The 14,813-nt window shown below is 48.8% G+C and overlaps 6 protein-coding genes across 10 annotated transcripts; 2 read left to right on the forward strand and 4 right to left on the reverse strand.

Moving 5' to 3' along the window:
* Positions 1 to 101: 101 nt before the first annotated feature.
* FOXG_11732 (uncharacterized protein) lies at positions 102 to 1,685 on the forward strand. The gene is made up of 3 exons (XM_018391456.1): positions 102 to 453; positions 521 to 1,073; positions 1,120 to 1,685. The coding sequence occupies exons 1-3, from the start codon at positions 235 to 237 to the stop codon at positions 1,557 to 1,559; spliced, it is 1,212 nt and encodes a 403-aa protein (XP_018250098.1). The 5' UTR covers positions 102 to 234; the 3' UTR covers positions 1,560 to 1,685.
* Positions 1,502 to 5,285, reverse strand: FOXG_11734 (uncharacterized protein). Of its 5 annotated transcripts, none has more exons than XM_018391461.1 (3): positions 4,897 to 5,103; positions 2,420 to 4,849; positions 1,502 to 2,372 (listed from the first exon to the last, which is right to left on the reverse strand). In XM_018391461.1, exon 2 carries the CDS (start codon positions 4,825 to 4,827, stop codon positions 3,481 to 3,483), a length of 1,347 nt encoding a protein of 448 aa, XP_018250102.1. In that variant the 5' UTR covers positions 4,828 to 4,849; positions 4,897 to 5,103; the 3' UTR covers positions 1,502 to 2,372; positions 2,420 to 3,480. The 5 variants fall into 5 exon arrangements, with proteins under 5 accessions (XP_018250102.1, XP_018250099.1, XP_018250101.1 ...); XM_018391462.1 differs by having other exon boundaries at positions 1,557 to 2,372; positions 2,420 to 4,847; positions 4,897 to 5,072; XM_018391458.1 differs by having other exon boundaries at positions 1,502 to 4,847; positions 4,897 to 5,285.
* On the forward strand, positions 1,973 to 3,549 carry FOXG_11733 (uncharacterized protein). Its single transcript, XM_018391457.1, has one exon. The coding sequence runs from the start codon at positions 2,080 to 2,082 to the stop codon at positions 3,250 to 3,252; it is 1,173 nt and encodes a 390-aa protein (XP_018250104.1). The 5' UTR covers positions 1,973 to 2,079; the 3' UTR covers positions 3,253 to 3,549.
* Positions 5,286 to 5,439: 154 nt separating the features above from the next.
* On the reverse strand, positions 5,440 to 9,050 carry FOXG_11735 (beta-galactosidase). The gene is made up of 8 exons (XM_018391463.1): positions 8,444 to 9,050; positions 8,147 to 8,393; positions 8,068 to 8,100; positions 7,926 to 8,021; positions 7,744 to 7,878; positions 7,622 to 7,690; positions 6,977 to 7,568; positions 5,440 to 6,931 (listed from the first exon to the last, which is right to left on the reverse strand). Exons 1-8 carry the CDS (start codon positions 8,941 to 8,943, stop codon positions 5,595 to 5,597), a joined length of 3,009 nt encoding a protein of 1,002 aa, XP_018250105.1. The 5' UTR covers positions 8,944 to 9,050; the 3' UTR covers positions 5,440 to 5,594.
* A 343-nt stretch (positions 9,051 to 9,393) lies between these two features.
* On the reverse strand, positions 9,394 to 10,972 carry FOXG_11736 (uncharacterized protein). The gene has a single exon (XM_018391464.1). The coding sequence runs from the start codon at positions 10,781 to 10,783 to the stop codon at positions 9,524 to 9,526; it is 1,260 nt and encodes a 419-aa protein (XP_018250106.1). The 5' UTR covers positions 10,784 to 10,972; the 3' UTR covers positions 9,394 to 9,523.
* Positions 10,973 to 12,560: 1,588 nt separating this feature from the next.
* On the reverse strand, positions 12,561 to 14,517 carry FOXG_11737 (uncharacterized protein). Its single transcript, XM_018391465.1, has 4 exons — positions 14,131 to 14,517; positions 13,896 to 14,077; positions 13,257 to 13,847; positions 12,561 to 13,201 (listed from the first exon to the last, which is right to left on the reverse strand). The coding sequence occupies exons 1-4, from the start codon at positions 14,394 to 14,396 to the stop codon at positions 12,609 to 12,611; spliced, it is 1,632 nt and encodes a 543-aa protein (XP_018250107.1). The 5' UTR covers positions 14,397 to 14,517; the 3' UTR covers positions 12,561 to 12,608.
* Between the last annotated feature and the right edge of the window lie 296 nt (positions 14,518 to 14,813).

The raw sequence follows: 14,813 nt of genomic DNA on the forward strand, positions 1-14,813 counted from the left end.
CATTAGGGATCCTGCTATTGCCGCTGTCCTTTCTGGATTTGCTTCAAAGGATCCGCAGGCGTTTCGGCATTGAACCTCGGCTACTTCAATCGGAAAGAAAGACAATTTTGGGTACTGGAAAGATTTTATGCGCCGGTAGCCAAATGCAAAGGTGCTGCCTTTCCTGAAACACTCCTCCGCTCATTCATTTCTCATTTTCTTTTCGAACCTTACCTCATTTTACTTGCTATCCAAATGCTCAAAGGATCAACCGATCTGTTCCTCCCCAATTCCGCTATGCCAACTAGAAAAAGTCAGAGGAAGAATACTTCCCGAGGGGAAAACATTTCCGAGTCGAGTAATACGCAAAACGGGTCGTCATTCGCAAGAGAGACCCAAATCGAATGTAATCGTTTAGCCGAGCAAATTGCGCGATTACCAGCTATAGTTTGGGAACGCTTGTCACAGCCTGAAGTGAGTTTATTGGGCAGGAAATCGTGTTCCATTAGCGGTCAGCGCTGACCGTGCAATTCCATTTCAGGAAATCTTATCTGATGGACGCAGTCATCCTCATGCGAAGTCTGATTACACCGCTGAACTACAACACGCCGATTTCGAGATCCAGCGCAAAGAAGCGACCATCCAACAGCTGACTGCTGAGTTGGGTTCCTATAAACATGAGGTACAGAAACTACGTGCCAAGGAGCAAAGCTTGCGTGATTTTATGCACGAGAGCGACTCCTACCCGGGAGTTAGTGAGCACGAAGTAGTTTCTGCCTTTGTTGGACTCCGCCAGAAAGTCCAGAAGTTAGTATCTAGCCGGATGTATCGAATGGAAGGGAACCAGCTATGCACTAAGAACAAAACTTTCACCTTGTCGAAGGACTTATCTAGCTTGTGGAAAAAGGCCACGCAAGCAAACCGGAAACTCATACTAAGATCACTTGTGTATCAGCGCTTGGCCGAGGAGGTCCTTGCCTATGAGTTCTTCGGCATAATGGAGCCAAAGTTGAAAGAAAGTGTAGCGTCTTCCAAAACCGAGGATATAGTCGCTGGTCTCAGTCAATTTGAACGCTTTCTAGTCAAGAACGAGGGTAGGTCACTATACCCATGGTGAGAGTAGCCGCTAACAGCTTTCAGTTTCTAACGACGTTGTGACAAATTGGCGGTTGTCCACACTGAAAAGCCTCGAAGCGATCGGAATGGCAAAAGGTCCATTTGGTAAACCGCTCGCGGGACAAATGTACGACTCTTTTGCACCATTCATTGTTGATGAAGCGACCGGAGCAGACAAAAGGAGGTTACTAGAAGGCTTTATGGAAATCTGTGATGAGGCATATGTTCTTCGACTACTTATGCGAAAGTCCAAGAATAACTATCAATGTCAAAGTGCTATGGTCGGGATCCCAGCGGAGGACAACGATCATTGGGTAGATGTCTTCGGGGAATTGGAAGGCACACAAAGTGGGAGAAACACCATTGTTCTTACACTTTTTGGATCCTTGGTTGCTCATACTGGAAACTCTAGGAATGACGTAAGAATTTTAGAGAAGGCACAAGCTATTGTGACGAGAAATTAGACGCACTGATCCCTGGAGGATACTTTCACTGGTAGTATTATGCCTAAATTGGACTAGACAGCCAATTTCATATCCCTCAAATAGAGGATAAAGCACCAGATGCCTCTTCAAGATATCAATAATGATAATAACTAATGATTGATGGCTTACAGGTCTGAATCCTTCACGAGCTTGTGTTGTGACGGAATGAGTATGGAGGAGGCGATGGCCCTATGTTAGTTGAGCTTAAGTTAGGTATATAAAGACAGATCATACCATTCACAGCCGCGGTTAAGTATCTGACTCGGTAGTTAGATCGACGATAGAAGTGATAGGCTGTGTCCAGAAAACTGTGTAAGGTATTGCAGGGCTGGCCCACTATCCCGACTATATGCTGACACCCAAAATGACTCACTTCTCAACATGACTCATCACAGGATATCCTATAAACCACAACCTTTGTGAGAATTGTGTCTTCCACTTGCTTAGACGATCATTGAATTCGTGAATTGAAAATTTTGCTCGTTGCACAACTGCCAAGATGTGCATGTACGACCATCAACAAGACGCGACATCAGAGCCGTTGCCCGATAACACAGAGCCATTTCCGTGGCATATCGGCGTTTTCGACGCTCATAATCACATTGGGGAGAGAGTGAACTCGGTATCCCACCTACCGAGCATGAAATCTCGCGCTTTAGGAATTATGGCAACACGAACTCAGGATCAACCTCTGGTTGCCTCAATCGCCAAATTTCACGGAGTCAAAGGCCCAGACTGTTTGTCAAAAGGCAAGACAGCTGTTATCGCAGGCTATGGAAGACATCCGTGGTTCTGTCATGAGTTATTTGATGACTCGTTAGAGACTCCAACATACGTACCGTTCGAGGACGTGGAGGATGCGAAGGCGCAACACTACAAGGCTGTTCTTTCACCAGCTCCGACAGATCCAGCCTTTTGGCACTATCTCCCGGTGCCAATAGCACTCTCGACTTTCATTTCGGAGACGAGAGCTCGATTACTAGAAGATCCATTTGCGATGGTAGGAGAGATTGGACTTGATAAGCCGTTCCGACTGCCCATGCAGTGGACGGATCCGCAGCCAGAGCCAGATCCCGATCGGACACCGGGAGGGCGTCAAAGGAGACCACTTAGCCAACACCGCATTAATCTTGCTCATCAAAAGGTTGTATTCATGGCGCATCTCAAACTAGCGGGAGAGCTTGGCAGACCTGTTAGTGTTCACGGCGTACAAGTCCATGGGATTCTTTACGATGTGTTGACAGAGTGCTGGAAAGGTCATGAACTTCGAGGCCGTCGCTCAAGAGACAAAGAGAAGAGACAAGGAAAAACGGATCAAGGACAGCAAGACTCGCCGAAGCCATACCCTCCACGAATTTGCCTTCACTCCTTCAGCGGTAAATCCGACGCTGTCAAACAATATATCAAACCATCCATCCCAGCCAAGATATTCTTCTCATTCTCAAAGACGAATAATCTTCGATCGGATGAAGAGAGGAAGAAGGCGGAAGATGCGATAAAGATAGTGCCGGATAATCAAATATTGGTTGAGAGCGATCTTCATACGGCGGGAGAAAGAATGGATAATGAGCTTGAGGAGATGTACCGTATGATTTGTGAAGTTAAAGGATGGGTGTTGGACGAGGGCGTTGGGAAAATAGCTGATAACTATCGGGAGTTCGTTTTCGGTTGATACACGGTAGCCCTAGACATTACACGTCCGCAAAAACAAGGCCTGCAATCTTATCCAAACACCAGGCATGAATCATTGTATGGGGAAATGTCGATTGGGAATTATGGAAGTTCTAAAAGTCCAGCTTGACCTGCAAGTCCTGCCAGGAAAGTCTATGCCATCGAATCCACGACGCACCAGTACCGAAGAAATGAAGCGAAAGAATGTACACACGACACAATTCTAGCCTTACTTCTCGGCTTCCACCGTTTGGCTTTTCTTCTCCTGGTTCAGATATGTGCCCAAAACTTCAATGAGAAATCGCTCTCGGTGCAACAAGTGTCTTGGTCCTTGCTTCTTCAAGAATCGCAATGCTGCAGACAGAATGAGAGGATGATGCTCTTCTGATACATCCAGAATGCTAGCAACACTGACTTGCACTCGAAGCTCCTGCGCCTTGACGAATAAGTGACCAATCTTCTTGTTCGAAACTAATCGCAGACTGAACTGTTCAAAGAGGTCATGCTTGACAAACAACTCTAAGACATCCTGTAGAGTATCCTCTTCTCCAAAGATCTGATCAAGACTGGCGCCAGCGCCGTCTTGAATGGTATGTCGCAGTTGACAAGTCGACTCGAGCGCCTCAGTGATATTATCAACGGTCAGCGGCGGTATAGCAGATATGCAAGGTCGGTCATATCCCACTCTGTGTCGCCACCAAACGTTGCAGAAGATCGAAGTGACAATGACGGGAATTAGAATACAATAACCCCACCATCTCTCAGCCGTAATCATTGAACCAACTCCTCCGAGAACATTCGCGATGCCGTTGAGGATGAAGAAGAGCTGAACGTTGAAACATCTCTGCTTCAACAACGGAAGTGATGGTGAGCCTTGAAGTTCTTTCTTAGCCACTGCGACGTGCGATCGCATCTTGGAGACAACCATGGAAGCCCAAATCGCACTAATGAGACCAAATAGCGCGATGGGAGCGTTGCCGAGATATCCGGACAGGATGTTACTCGCATGCCAAACCTTTCTGTTGGCGCCGCCAATAGCCATGTATGTACCAATGCTGATCAACATCGCGCCCCCTCCCATCAACAAGTCCATCGCCCACCGATTAATTATTTCAATTCGTAGTTCCCTCGTCGTAATCTCGATAAAAACATCGAGGCCCCTCAATTCAGCACCAGCAGGGAGATTCTCCTTCTCCGTCTCGAGGTATTGTTTCTGCTGTCTCAAGAACTTGATGTTTCTCCATGCCTTTCTCGAATCGAAGAATGCGCAGATTGAGATGACGAAGGCAGCAGTTCCGCCGATGGCCATGAAGACGATGGCGTAGATGGGTACGGGGACATCGTTCCATACGTTGGCGGCAAAGTCGCCTGCGTTTGCGAGTTCGAGAAAACCGACGGCGGCGAAGAGATTGTTTCGGAGACGGTTGTCGTCGATACAAGACCATTGCGAGCGCTTCTTTGCGAGGGTGACCGAATCAGGGCCGGGGACGGAGATCTCGGTCGGGGGAAGATCGTGAGGCATGGCGGATGCCGCTGGAGCGGCGTCGCACTCCTTCATCATGATCGGGGCATCCATGACGAGAGATCTAAGGAGGACTCTTCATCTGTCAACAATTTTCACATAATGAAGTGCGTGAGAACTTACGAAAAAAGCTTGATAAGCCGGGTTATATACAAAGATATCACATGGGAAAGCCAAGAAAACAAAAGCACCAAGTACAGATCATTACACCGGTGAGTCACTGCAAACTTCTCCCTTGGCAGGAAACAAGAGATATTAAAAAGAAGAAAAAAGAAAGAAAGTGGCTTCTTAATTTAGGAGACGTTACGTACGTGGAGTGACAGATGCTCGGACGTTCCGACCGCTTCGTCGTTGCCGGGCTCCACTTTGAGGGCCGTTGCAGCCGAAGCTTGGGGTATCCACGATTCGATCATCCCGCGAGGCGCAGCACCCTGTTCACTGAAGGATAGCCCTACAATGACATGCACAGGTCGATGAGGTCTATAAAATATAGGATGCTGATAGAATACTAGTTATTGAGCTTGTTGAGATATCGTTAAAAAGGCAGAATGAGTGAAGAAACAGAGCATCACACAGGAAATCATCACTTGGCGCAGTGGAGATCACGGCATCTCCAAGCCGAAGGCCACGCAAGCCTTGGCGAATTTCCTTCACAGCAAGGCACGCAAATCACACTCGTCTCCAAGGGGAAAGACACTTTCTCCAACAGGAATAGGGCACCCTCAATTGGTCACGGATGATACCGTAGGGCCGAACGCCCTGTGAGCACTAAAGATAGCAGAACCTTATACGGCGCCACCAATTGAAACGTTGCACCCTCACTAATAAGCATCTTGGCGTCTAGAATACTTCGGCCCCTCGACCACTTTCACAGGCTTTCGACCGGTTTGAACAGCAACACCAGCCGTTAAGCTCAACCCATCGACGTTAGCGCTCTTCTCCAACGCCCAGAGCGCGATACCGATCCAGTTATCACCCTTATAGTTCAAGATTCCTTCAGGGACAGGGAAGACTGTCTGGGGTCCCACGTTGGCGACGTATTTTCCGTATTGGAAACCGTTTACGTAGAGTATAGCGCGGTACGCACCTGTGCTGGAGGTGTTGTTCTTGAAGGTGAATGATAGAGGAATGTCGTGTGTTGAAGAAGGGAGGTTGAGGGGAAGTTTGGCTGTGTAGAATGACACGCCGGGCTTGGAAAGCCCTTTGAAGGGGGATCCGGATTTGAAGGAGGTTAGCGGAGGGGATGGGAGATGATAGCCTTGGCGCTCGAAGAAAAAGCCGCCTTCGTTGAGGGGACCGCGGAATTTGTCCTTGTAATTCTCGCCGCCGAGATTGCCGGTCAATTTCCACTTTGATACCTTGGTCTCTTTGCCAGAATCTGAGGTGATGTGCCAGTCGAGAATTCCACGAGGTTGCTTTGTCTCATCGACACCGGGGACCCAGTTTCCGTTCAGGCCCATGTTGTCTACGATGACTGTAACGACGTGCTTCTTACCCTTTTCGGTCTTGGGAAGTTTGTATGTTGACGTGTCGTTGTTGTTGTTGCCCCCGCCTGTGACGGACCCGACGAACTTGTCATCGAGCCAGACTGAGCTTCCATAAGCGCGTCCGCCAAACGTCCACAGTTTGAGCTTGGACTCTGACCCAGAAGCTGTAAAGTGACCGCGGAAGATGAGTGCACCAGCGTTAAAGCCATAGTCACCAGAGTACAGTGAGACGGAGTTGTTAAGAGGCCACTTCGAGTTGAGAGTCTTCTTGATATCCGCCGTGCGCCACTTGGAATCATCGTAGTCCTTCTTTACTTCAGGAAGGCCGTCGATGTAGTGCCAATCCAATGACTTGACATCAGGAACTTTGACGGTGGGAAGCTTGATCTCTGGGTTGACAAGCCAGTTTCCAAGCTTAGACTTGGTAAAGGAAGTGTCCTTGCCATTGATAGACAGGCGAGATGTTCCTTTTGGTGCGCCGATGATCTCAACTGGTGTAGTGATGTTGAAGTCAGCTTGAACAGAAAGCTTGGAGCCTTCAACAGCAACAGAACGGACGAGGTATGGGCCGTTGATGATGACGGCGTCGGGGTTCATCACGGAAGATCCATACTCTCCACTCTTTTTGTTTGGGATAGTGGGTACCCAGTACTTGTACGCAGCATTGCGGTCTAAACATGTCAGCTAAGCCATCTAAGAGACGTGCGAAGACTTACCCAAGAGGTAGATGTAAAGAGATCCAGCCTGCACAACACGACGCTTGGTGCTAGTCTTGAACTGGAACACCCCAGCTCCGTTCTTCTTCTCAATCTTCACACCATCACCCTCAACAACTTTAACCTTCTCCTGTCCCTTAACAGCAACTTCATGAACTTCATCAGCACCCCCATAAAGCACAAGAACAGTCTTATCCCCAAGCACCTTCCACGTAAAAACCTCAGCAGTGCTATACAATAACTTAAACTTGCCAACGGGGTAATCCACAGCATGGATCTTCGAATCTCGTCTATGCAGCGACAAAGATCCGCCAAGTTGAGGGATGGTTAGAGTTCCAGTGGAGGTCTTGACTTTGAGCTTATAAGATGCTGAATCGGTGGTTCGGTAGTCAGCGTGGCGTACGACGTAGAATGCATCATCTTTCTTGGTGGTTAGAGCTGTTACGGCGATGTTCTTGTTGTCGGTGTATTTTGTGGTTGTGAAGTTGCTTGCTTCTGCGATGGCGTAGTTTGGTGAGACGCGGAGGAATTGGCCTTGGAGCTTTATCTCGGAGTATTTCTCGCGGGTGATTGTTCGATCTTCCTTGATAGCCTACCGACGTGTCAGTAAAATTCCCATGCATCGTTTCGTGCCCAATTACTCACTGCTCCATAGTCGTAAGAAGTGTAGCCATCGGAGTGGCCAAGATTACCCCAGTTCGTGCCGCCCCAAGTCTATGCCGTTAGCTATATCCACTGCATACTGAACCTACATAGATAGTACATACCATGTAGATATTAAAGATAGTAACACCAGCAGCAAGGTTGTTCTTGTAGAAGATGCGAGCGAACTCGTGGTTGGTGAGCTCATAGCAGTTGTCAAAGCCGCCGCCACCTGGTGGATCGAAACCTCCACCTTGGAACTACAAACTGTCAGTCGCCATCTATCCCAGGGGCTATGCATACTCACCTCAATGATTGAGTACGGCGTGTTAGGGCTGATCTTCTCATGCTCGGCATGCCATGTCGTTGGAAGGCCATCCTTCGGCCATGTGTAGGGGTTTGCCTGTAATTGGTCAGCACCATCAACGTATCCGCGCTGACAGACCTACGCAGTCAAATCCAACAGGATATCCGTCATGTCCCTACAAAGGTTAGTCAGGACATTTCTCAGTCGATAAAAGAACTTACGTAAATGTCGACAGCGCCAGGTCCCGTTCCAGGAGCTCCAGTACCTCCTTGCCAAGCATCATTGTTGATAAGAGGCACAACAACTCCAGCCTTGCGAACTTGGTCATTGACGTATTTCAAGTAATCATGGTTTGGGAAGGGCGTTCCCTGCGCAGCACTGTACTCGTTCTCCGGTTGGTACAGAATGACCGGTCCACCGTTGGTGATTTGAGCTTTTGCGATGATCTTGGCGACATGGGCTACATAGCTGAGAGCACTCAATTAGTTGCGACCCCAATTTGACTCATCGAGACATACTTATCAGTAGCAGCGAGATAATCCGTAGCATTCGTCCTCAAAAACCCCTTCACTCTCTGCAACCATCCCGGAAATCCACCCCCCGAAACCTCAGCATTGATATACGGCCCCGGTCTCGCAAGGAGATAGATCCCCGCCTCATGCGCCGCATCAATAAACGGCTGTAAGTCCAGCGCACCCTCAGATCTAAACTCTCCAGCTTTACCTTCCAATAGAGCCCAGTCAACATAGAACGATACCATGTTGAAACCCATGGCTTTGACTTTTTGGAAGAGATCTGGGTAGAGTGATGCGACGGGGAGACGGAAGGGGTGGATTTCGGCGGAGAAGATTGTTACGCGCTCCCCGTGGATGAACAGGGAATGTTCGTCGAATGTTACTATGTCTTGAAGAAGGGCTCGGGAGTCGAGGATGTTGGATGGACGAGTGCCGCGGGGGAAGACATTTTGGGCATGAGTGCTAGCCGCAAGGGCTGCGAGGAGGAAGTTTGACAACTTCATAATTGCGGCATACCCTTTCAAGGCCTCATAATAATCGCTGCAAGGCCGAACATCTTATATATGATTGCAAACGGGCTTCAGATCTGCCCATCACGGATGCCCTCCCGAATATGCCGACGATGCATCAACACCTGCAATTGGTATTGGTGGAGAAGTATTATTTCCGTGCAAAATGCCGTCATGCTCCTCCCAATGCCAGGGCCATCTCACGAGAGTTTGTAATTTATCCATAGTGATGGCGAGTTGCATGATTGAGGGGTTTGCAGGACAATTGAGTGATGTGATTGGAGCTCTTACAGTGATCTGCGGCAGCCTTGGCATGGTATATTTACCCCATGAATTACTACGCATGATACAGGTTCATGAATGAGGGGTTTTATGATGCGATTGGGATGATCATCGGATGGTTCGTTTGCATCCGTGAACTAAGTAGCTAGCGCTGGGTGGATGGCCAAGGCGGGCAACATGCTGCACTATCGGGGAAGCCGGTCCGCAAAGTCAGTTAGACTCATGCAAACTACAATTGAAAATAGTATGGATTGCCTATCTATCTTGTCATTCCCTCTCAGCTATCATCTAATCAAGCACCAAAAGCACTCAGCAGCTTCTCATGCTCCTTCTTGGTAATAGGAATAACCGTTCCATGCCTCGGGCTCGTAGGGAGTTTATAGCTCGCTGAGACCTTCCAGCTCGGCTTATCCAAATCGCTAGTCTCAAGAGGCACATAACCCTTACCACCATACTCATCCACAAAAAGATAAAACTTCTCGCCATTGGCATCACCAGCGTTACCCTTGAAAGCAGTAGGACCCTCAACAGCTTGAAGACCAGCGTTTTTGCCAATGCAAGTAGCTTGAACGGTCCATCCGTCGACGGGGGCGAGAAGGTTGGAGGACTTCTCTTGGATGATGTCTGTGCAGCCGCTGGCTGATGCCTCGTCCTTTGTAAAGCGGTAGAATGAATTACCAGACTTAAGAACTGTGGTGTCAATCCGGGAGGTCTTGCTGTCCTGCCAGATCTCAGCCTTGGAGAAGGTGACGAAGTCGCGGGTGAGCGAGTAGAGCATGCGGTGATAAGAGTTGTCTGAGTGATCAGCTGTGTTGTACAGCGATGATGCCCAGAAGACAACGTATGAGTTCTTCTCATAGTCCCAGAACGCCTCAGGCGCCCAGGTATTCCCGGCGTTGTCGGGAGAAACCTTGACGTGTCGCTGCTCAGACCATGTGACAAGATCATCCGACTCCCAGATCTCAAGGTACAAACTTCCCTTACGGACAGCATCGCCCCATGAAGTTCCGCTGCCAATAGACAAATCCGTCGCAATCATGAAAAACTTGTCACCTTCAACAGATCGAATAACAAAAGGATCTCTCAACCCCTTGGTTCCAAGCTTCGACGTAATAACAGGCTGTCCGCCATTAAGCTCCTGCCAATCCAACGCATTGTTCCCTTTACTAGCCGCAAAATAAATATTCTCCCCCTGCTTCGAATTACCCGTAAAGTACGAAAACGCATATGCTTCATACGGATCTTGCTGAACGGCCTGACGAACAGAAGCGTTGAACTCGCGCTCGTGCAATTGGCCGTCTACTTCGAGGGACGCGACGAGGAGGACGTCGGAGGTAGTGGGTTGGCGCTTCACGAGACCATCGTGGCTGATGATGGAGGGATCGCTACTGCGCCAGGTGATGGAGTGCCCGTTTGAGGTGGATGGGAGAGTGATGTGGCTGCGGATGTCCTCGAGGTTGCGGACGTTGAGGGAGGAGAGGGCTTCGTGGGAGTGGATGCCTGTGGCGAGGGAGATGAGAGCTAGGGAGAGGGATTGAAGACGGGGCAGCATGGTGAAGAATGGCAATGGCCCTGGCGCAGAGATGAGAGAGCCGTAGGGGATGTCTCCTAAGATGAATGGTCGCGATACTGTCGTCCTTTATATACACCGCACATCTTTCCAAACTGAACAAACTTGGCTCCCTCACGATCTCCACCCAATGTCCTCAATTGCCTCCATTAGTCCACGGACCTCTCATCAATCATTCCCATTTTGACTCTTGGCAAACTATAGCACGGTCCTGTACTGTATTTTTCTCAACGTCATTCGGTAGTTATTACCCCGGATCGACATTTCCCATCCCTTCTGGGGTAGCAAACCGACCCCTGCAGATGTTTCGTTACACGCGCCATGTTTTTAGGTTATACTCCGCATAAACGCCGAGCCTCCATTCGCGCGCAAAAATGTAGTGGATAAAAGATTATCTGGATCGCAAGTTTTTGGGTTCGAGATGGATACGAGGCATCATGTGCGCTGGTGATCATTACTGGATAAGTAAGGTGGTTGATTGTTTTTGGCGGGTTGATTGGGGGACCTCGGGAGTTGAGCGGTTTACCCCAGATGCGCCATGTGCAATGCTGGGGATGCTGTTTGTCGGGGTAGGGCTTTGAATACGTATGCATAGCGATATGCATAATTGCTGGGTGAGATGGCGCGTGAGGATTTTGCTTTCGTCTAGAATATTAGCTCGATGGATGCATTACTCAACTGGCGCGGATATTCTGTCCTGTTCCGGTCAAAACTGATTATGCCAGCCAAACAGCGTTTCGCAACGCTTGAAAAGCTCGTGAGATTTGATTCCATATTTTAAAACCCCCATTATTCTCGGCGGATCTACCCATAAGTAGCTTCAACATGGCTATACCATGTATGTATGTATGTATGTATGTGTATTTTTCGTCTGGGTGGCTGTAACGAAGCCAAATCTCCTACTGGAGCAAAAGACGTGCTGAGCTAGCTAGGTACAGGATACCCCGCTTCCTTCACCATCCAGCATACCAATGGCACAAAAGGTGCTGTATTTCTCAAGCCCGTCACCCGTCAGCGGGTTCGAGGGCAATCTATTGTCGAACTTTTTCCACCGACCAGAATTCTCTCGCGCATCACTACATCTGCTGACGCAGTCCACAATCTCCAGTAACCAAGTTGTAGCTCGTAGTCGACTGTCGCGGCGGCAGGGAAAAACCTCGGGAAGGGATCAGAGGCCGACGGTGCGGCTTGCCTTTAAAGGAGAAAAACCCATCGCAATCGGCGTCGTTGATCGGAAGGATGTCGCTACGAATGCCCGGGGCATCGCCCTCCGATATCTAAGGCGTTCTGGTTCTGAGGTGCCGCCATTAGATCCGACAAAGGTGTTGTCAGAGAAGGCGAACTCTCCAAAATTCCTTCTCTGAAAACTGCTGTTAGGGAGCCGATAGCGTCCCCGCAGTTTTTGTGTGGTCGCGTGGCCTGCAGAAAATCCCGCTCCTAGCACCGCACTAACAGTGCGTGCCAAGAAAGAATTTTTACAGGAGAGAGTTGCATGGCTATACCGAGCTACTATACGAGTGACTTCAGGGTAAGCCAGATTAACGACGAGGAATTCAAAACTTACATCCATGAGATTACCTTGGTGCTTTCAGATAATCTGTTTGCTTCATGATATAACACTAGACCCTCAGAGAGATAACGAGAGTCTTGGATGTCTCCTGCTTCTTATCATTGCAGTGATTGTCAAGATCTGTTAATCGTGACGGCTTTACTGTTTAAAGCTTCAACCGGGTCGGGCATGCACACCACTGCGCGATAATTCGAATTGAATGACCAGTCATTTCTTCTTTCTGTCTCAAATAGTTAACTACCTTCCCCGTACAAGTAGCGGATGAGCCTCCGTGTTAAGCACATACTTCATCTTCCCATCACTCCTAACCTGCAACTCCGAATCCTCCGCAAACATCAAATACAAATACTTCAACGTCTCCGCCAACCAAAAACTCTCCATCTTGTCAACAAACTTCCTCGTCTTATCATCCTTCGTCTTCATAACACTCTTCAATCCCGTATATCCTCCCTCAACCTTACACATCCGGTTCAATGCCTCAAATGCCTCCCATGCCCAGTCTTGGTATTTGCGATCACCGGTGGCGCGGTAGGCGTAGTAAAGACTTTCGATGGTCTCGGGGCGAAGGATGTACTCAGCGTTTGTGTGATAGTAGCCGCTTTTCTCGTAGAAGGATTGCCATTTTGGAGCGGGGAGACGTTTGGATGATGCCTTAGCCAGAGGCTGACGGCCGTCGTCGACCCAGCGGAAGAGTTCGGGACCGATACCGCTGGGGCTTTGGCGATAGACCTCATAGTATGACTCCGAGAGTTTGACGCCAAAGTCAACAAATGTTTGGTTCTGGAGAAGTAGCCCACCGAGGATTAGAGAACCGCCACAAACACTCGCCACTGCAAATGTTAGACTGGCTGCTACACAATAGCTTCAGTGAGGATAAAGACTTACGATGACTTGAGATAGGGATCATGGTGTTTCCACGCATTTCTCCCAGGAACGTCAGATCCGGTCTTGTTGATGGCGAAGAAGCCAGGTACAACATGGACGATTCGGCCGCTTGAATCCAGCTCTCTCCATACTCCGCAAAAGCAACTGAATCGTACGCATACATCTTGATCAGATACTCATAGTAGCTATCCGAGCCACCTCCCCAACCAGCCTGATAATCACCAAAGTAGCCATCTTTGAGCTTGACGTACGTCCCAATCAGACCCGGAAGTGTAAAACTCTGCTTCGTCTTGGGATGGATTAAATGATCTTGGGCTCTCTGGGCGAGCTTGGCGTATGTCTGGTTGCCAGTCAAATCACTTAATCGAGTCCATTCGAGGACGAGTGTCCCGAAACAAGTGATGGAGTTGTCGATGTTGCCGAAGCGACGGAGCTGAGGATTGAAGATGATCTCATCGTCGGGAATGCCGGATGGTGTGTCGAAGGCGACGCTGAGTCTATCTGCAAGAATGACTGCCGCTTTTAGCAGATTGTTTCTCAAGTACATGTCTGTACAGAGGTGTTTGTATGACCCAGATAGTAAATCGTATGCTATTTATATGGTTAGGAGGGGTTTTGGTATTGAGGTTGGATACTTGCCTGATAAAAGACCCCCAAGATAACGAATAGTCGTTTCGAAAAGTGAGATGGGTTGATCAGGCACAACAGTCACAGTAAAGTCTGTGAGCATGATCTGTCTGAGAATCTTATCCACGATCTCAGCGTCCTCCATGATAATGGCTGTACTCAGCGCATCAACCGCCGTCGCGCCCCAGCCATTTCTTATGACATGTCAGTAGCTGCCCCACAGCTCCTTCAGAAGGTATGGACTTACCGATCATCCTCAAAGGTCTTACTGATTGGCAACAACGTATCATGAGGTGCCGCAAATTCCTCATATTTATTCCACGAAAACCTGAACGCTTCGACTATCGCTTTGGCTCGTAGCGGGTCGCCTTTTAGCTTGGCGGGAGCCTTTTGTAAATTGGGGTCTGAGTGACTAGGTTGTGAGGCTCGTCGGGAAAACAGAAGTGAAAAGACATGGTAGGTGATGAAAATGGCTCCCAGCCAAATGATGACTTTCTGGACCGATCTCTGCATTATTCTCCACCGCCAACCCAAAGGGATTTTTAGAAGTTTAGAAGAAGCAAGAGCTCACAAGAAAGAATGAAAGAGCGAAAGGGAAACTGAACGGCTTCATCGATCGCCAGTCCTGGGTGAGCGTTGATTTCAGAAAAGCTGAAGTTACCCCCTGAGTGAATCTTATCGGTTATCGTCCCAATTTTCAGCTTAGGGGCCGATCCTTATCAAAGCCTCCGTCAGCGACGCATCTAAGGCCCTAAAAGTGGTTAGGCCCCCGTCAGTTACGCCCTTAGCGCCGAGCTGTCCCCTGGAGATCCGGTGAAACTATCGAATTTAGCTGACCACCTGCAGCAAATGACAGCTGAACCAACGATACGCTAACTCAAGTTGACAGGATCTTAACATCTTTCTGGCTAGAGTCGCGAAACTATTGTT

The sequence above is a fragment of the Fusarium oxysporum genome, chromosome 10 (assembly GCF_000149955.1).
Source record: "Fusarium oxysporum f. sp. lycopersici 4287 chromosome 10, whole genome shotgun sequence".
Taxonomy (NCBI): Eukaryota; Fungi; Ascomycota; class Sordariomycetes; order Hypocreales; family Nectriaceae; genus Fusarium; species Fusarium oxysporum.

Bases quoted from the DNA above. Each gene is read 5' to 3' on its own strand.
- FOXG_11732 (XM_018391456.1), top strand. From the start codon at position 235: ATGCTCAAAGGATCAACCGATCTGTTCCTCCCCAATTCCGCTATGCCA. The intron at 454-520 runs GTGAGTTTATTG...ATTCCATTTCAG, and splicing joins AACGCTTGTCACAGCCTGAA to GAAATCTTATCTGATGGACG. The intron at 1,074-1,119 runs GTAGGTCACTAT...AACAGCTTTCAG, and splicing joins CTTTCTAGTCAAGAACGAGG to TTTCTAACGACGTTGTGACA.
- FOXG_11733 (XM_018391457.1), top strand. From the start codon at position 2,080: ATGTGCATGTACGACCATCAACAAGACGCGACATCAGAGCCGTTGCCC.
- FOXG_11734 (XM_018391458.1), bottom strand. From the start codon at position 4,827: ATGGATGCCCCGATCATGATGAAGGAGTGCGACGCCGCTCCAGCGGCA.
- FOXG_11735 (XM_018391463.1), bottom strand. From the start codon at position 8,943: ATGAAGTTGTCAAACTTCCTCCTCGCAGCCCTTGCGGCTAGCACTCAT. The intron at 8,022-8,067 runs GTAGGTCTGTCA...GACCAATTACAG, and splicing joins ATCCTGTTGGATTTGACTGC to GCAAACCCCTACACATGGCC. The intron at 7,569-7,621 runs GTGAGTAATTGG...ACACGTCGGTAG, and splicing joins CTTCTTACGACTATGGAGCA to GCTATCAAGGAAGATCGAAC.
- FOXG_11736 (XM_018391464.1), bottom strand. From the start codon at position 10,783: ATGCTGCCCCGTCTTCAATCCCTCTCCCTAGCTCTCATCTCCCTCGCC.
- FOXG_11737 (XM_018391465.1), bottom strand. From the start codon at position 14,396: ATGCAGAGATCGGTCCAGAAAGTCATCATTTGGCTGGGAGCCATTTTC. The intron at 13,848-13,895 runs GCAAGTATCCAA...CCATATAAATAG, and splicing joins TCTTGGGGGTCTTTTATCAG to CATACGATTTACTATCTGGG. The intron at 13,202-13,256 runs GTAAGTCTTTAT...TAACATTTGCAG, and splicing joins GATCCCTATCTCAAGTCATC to TGGCGAGTGTTTGTGGCGGT.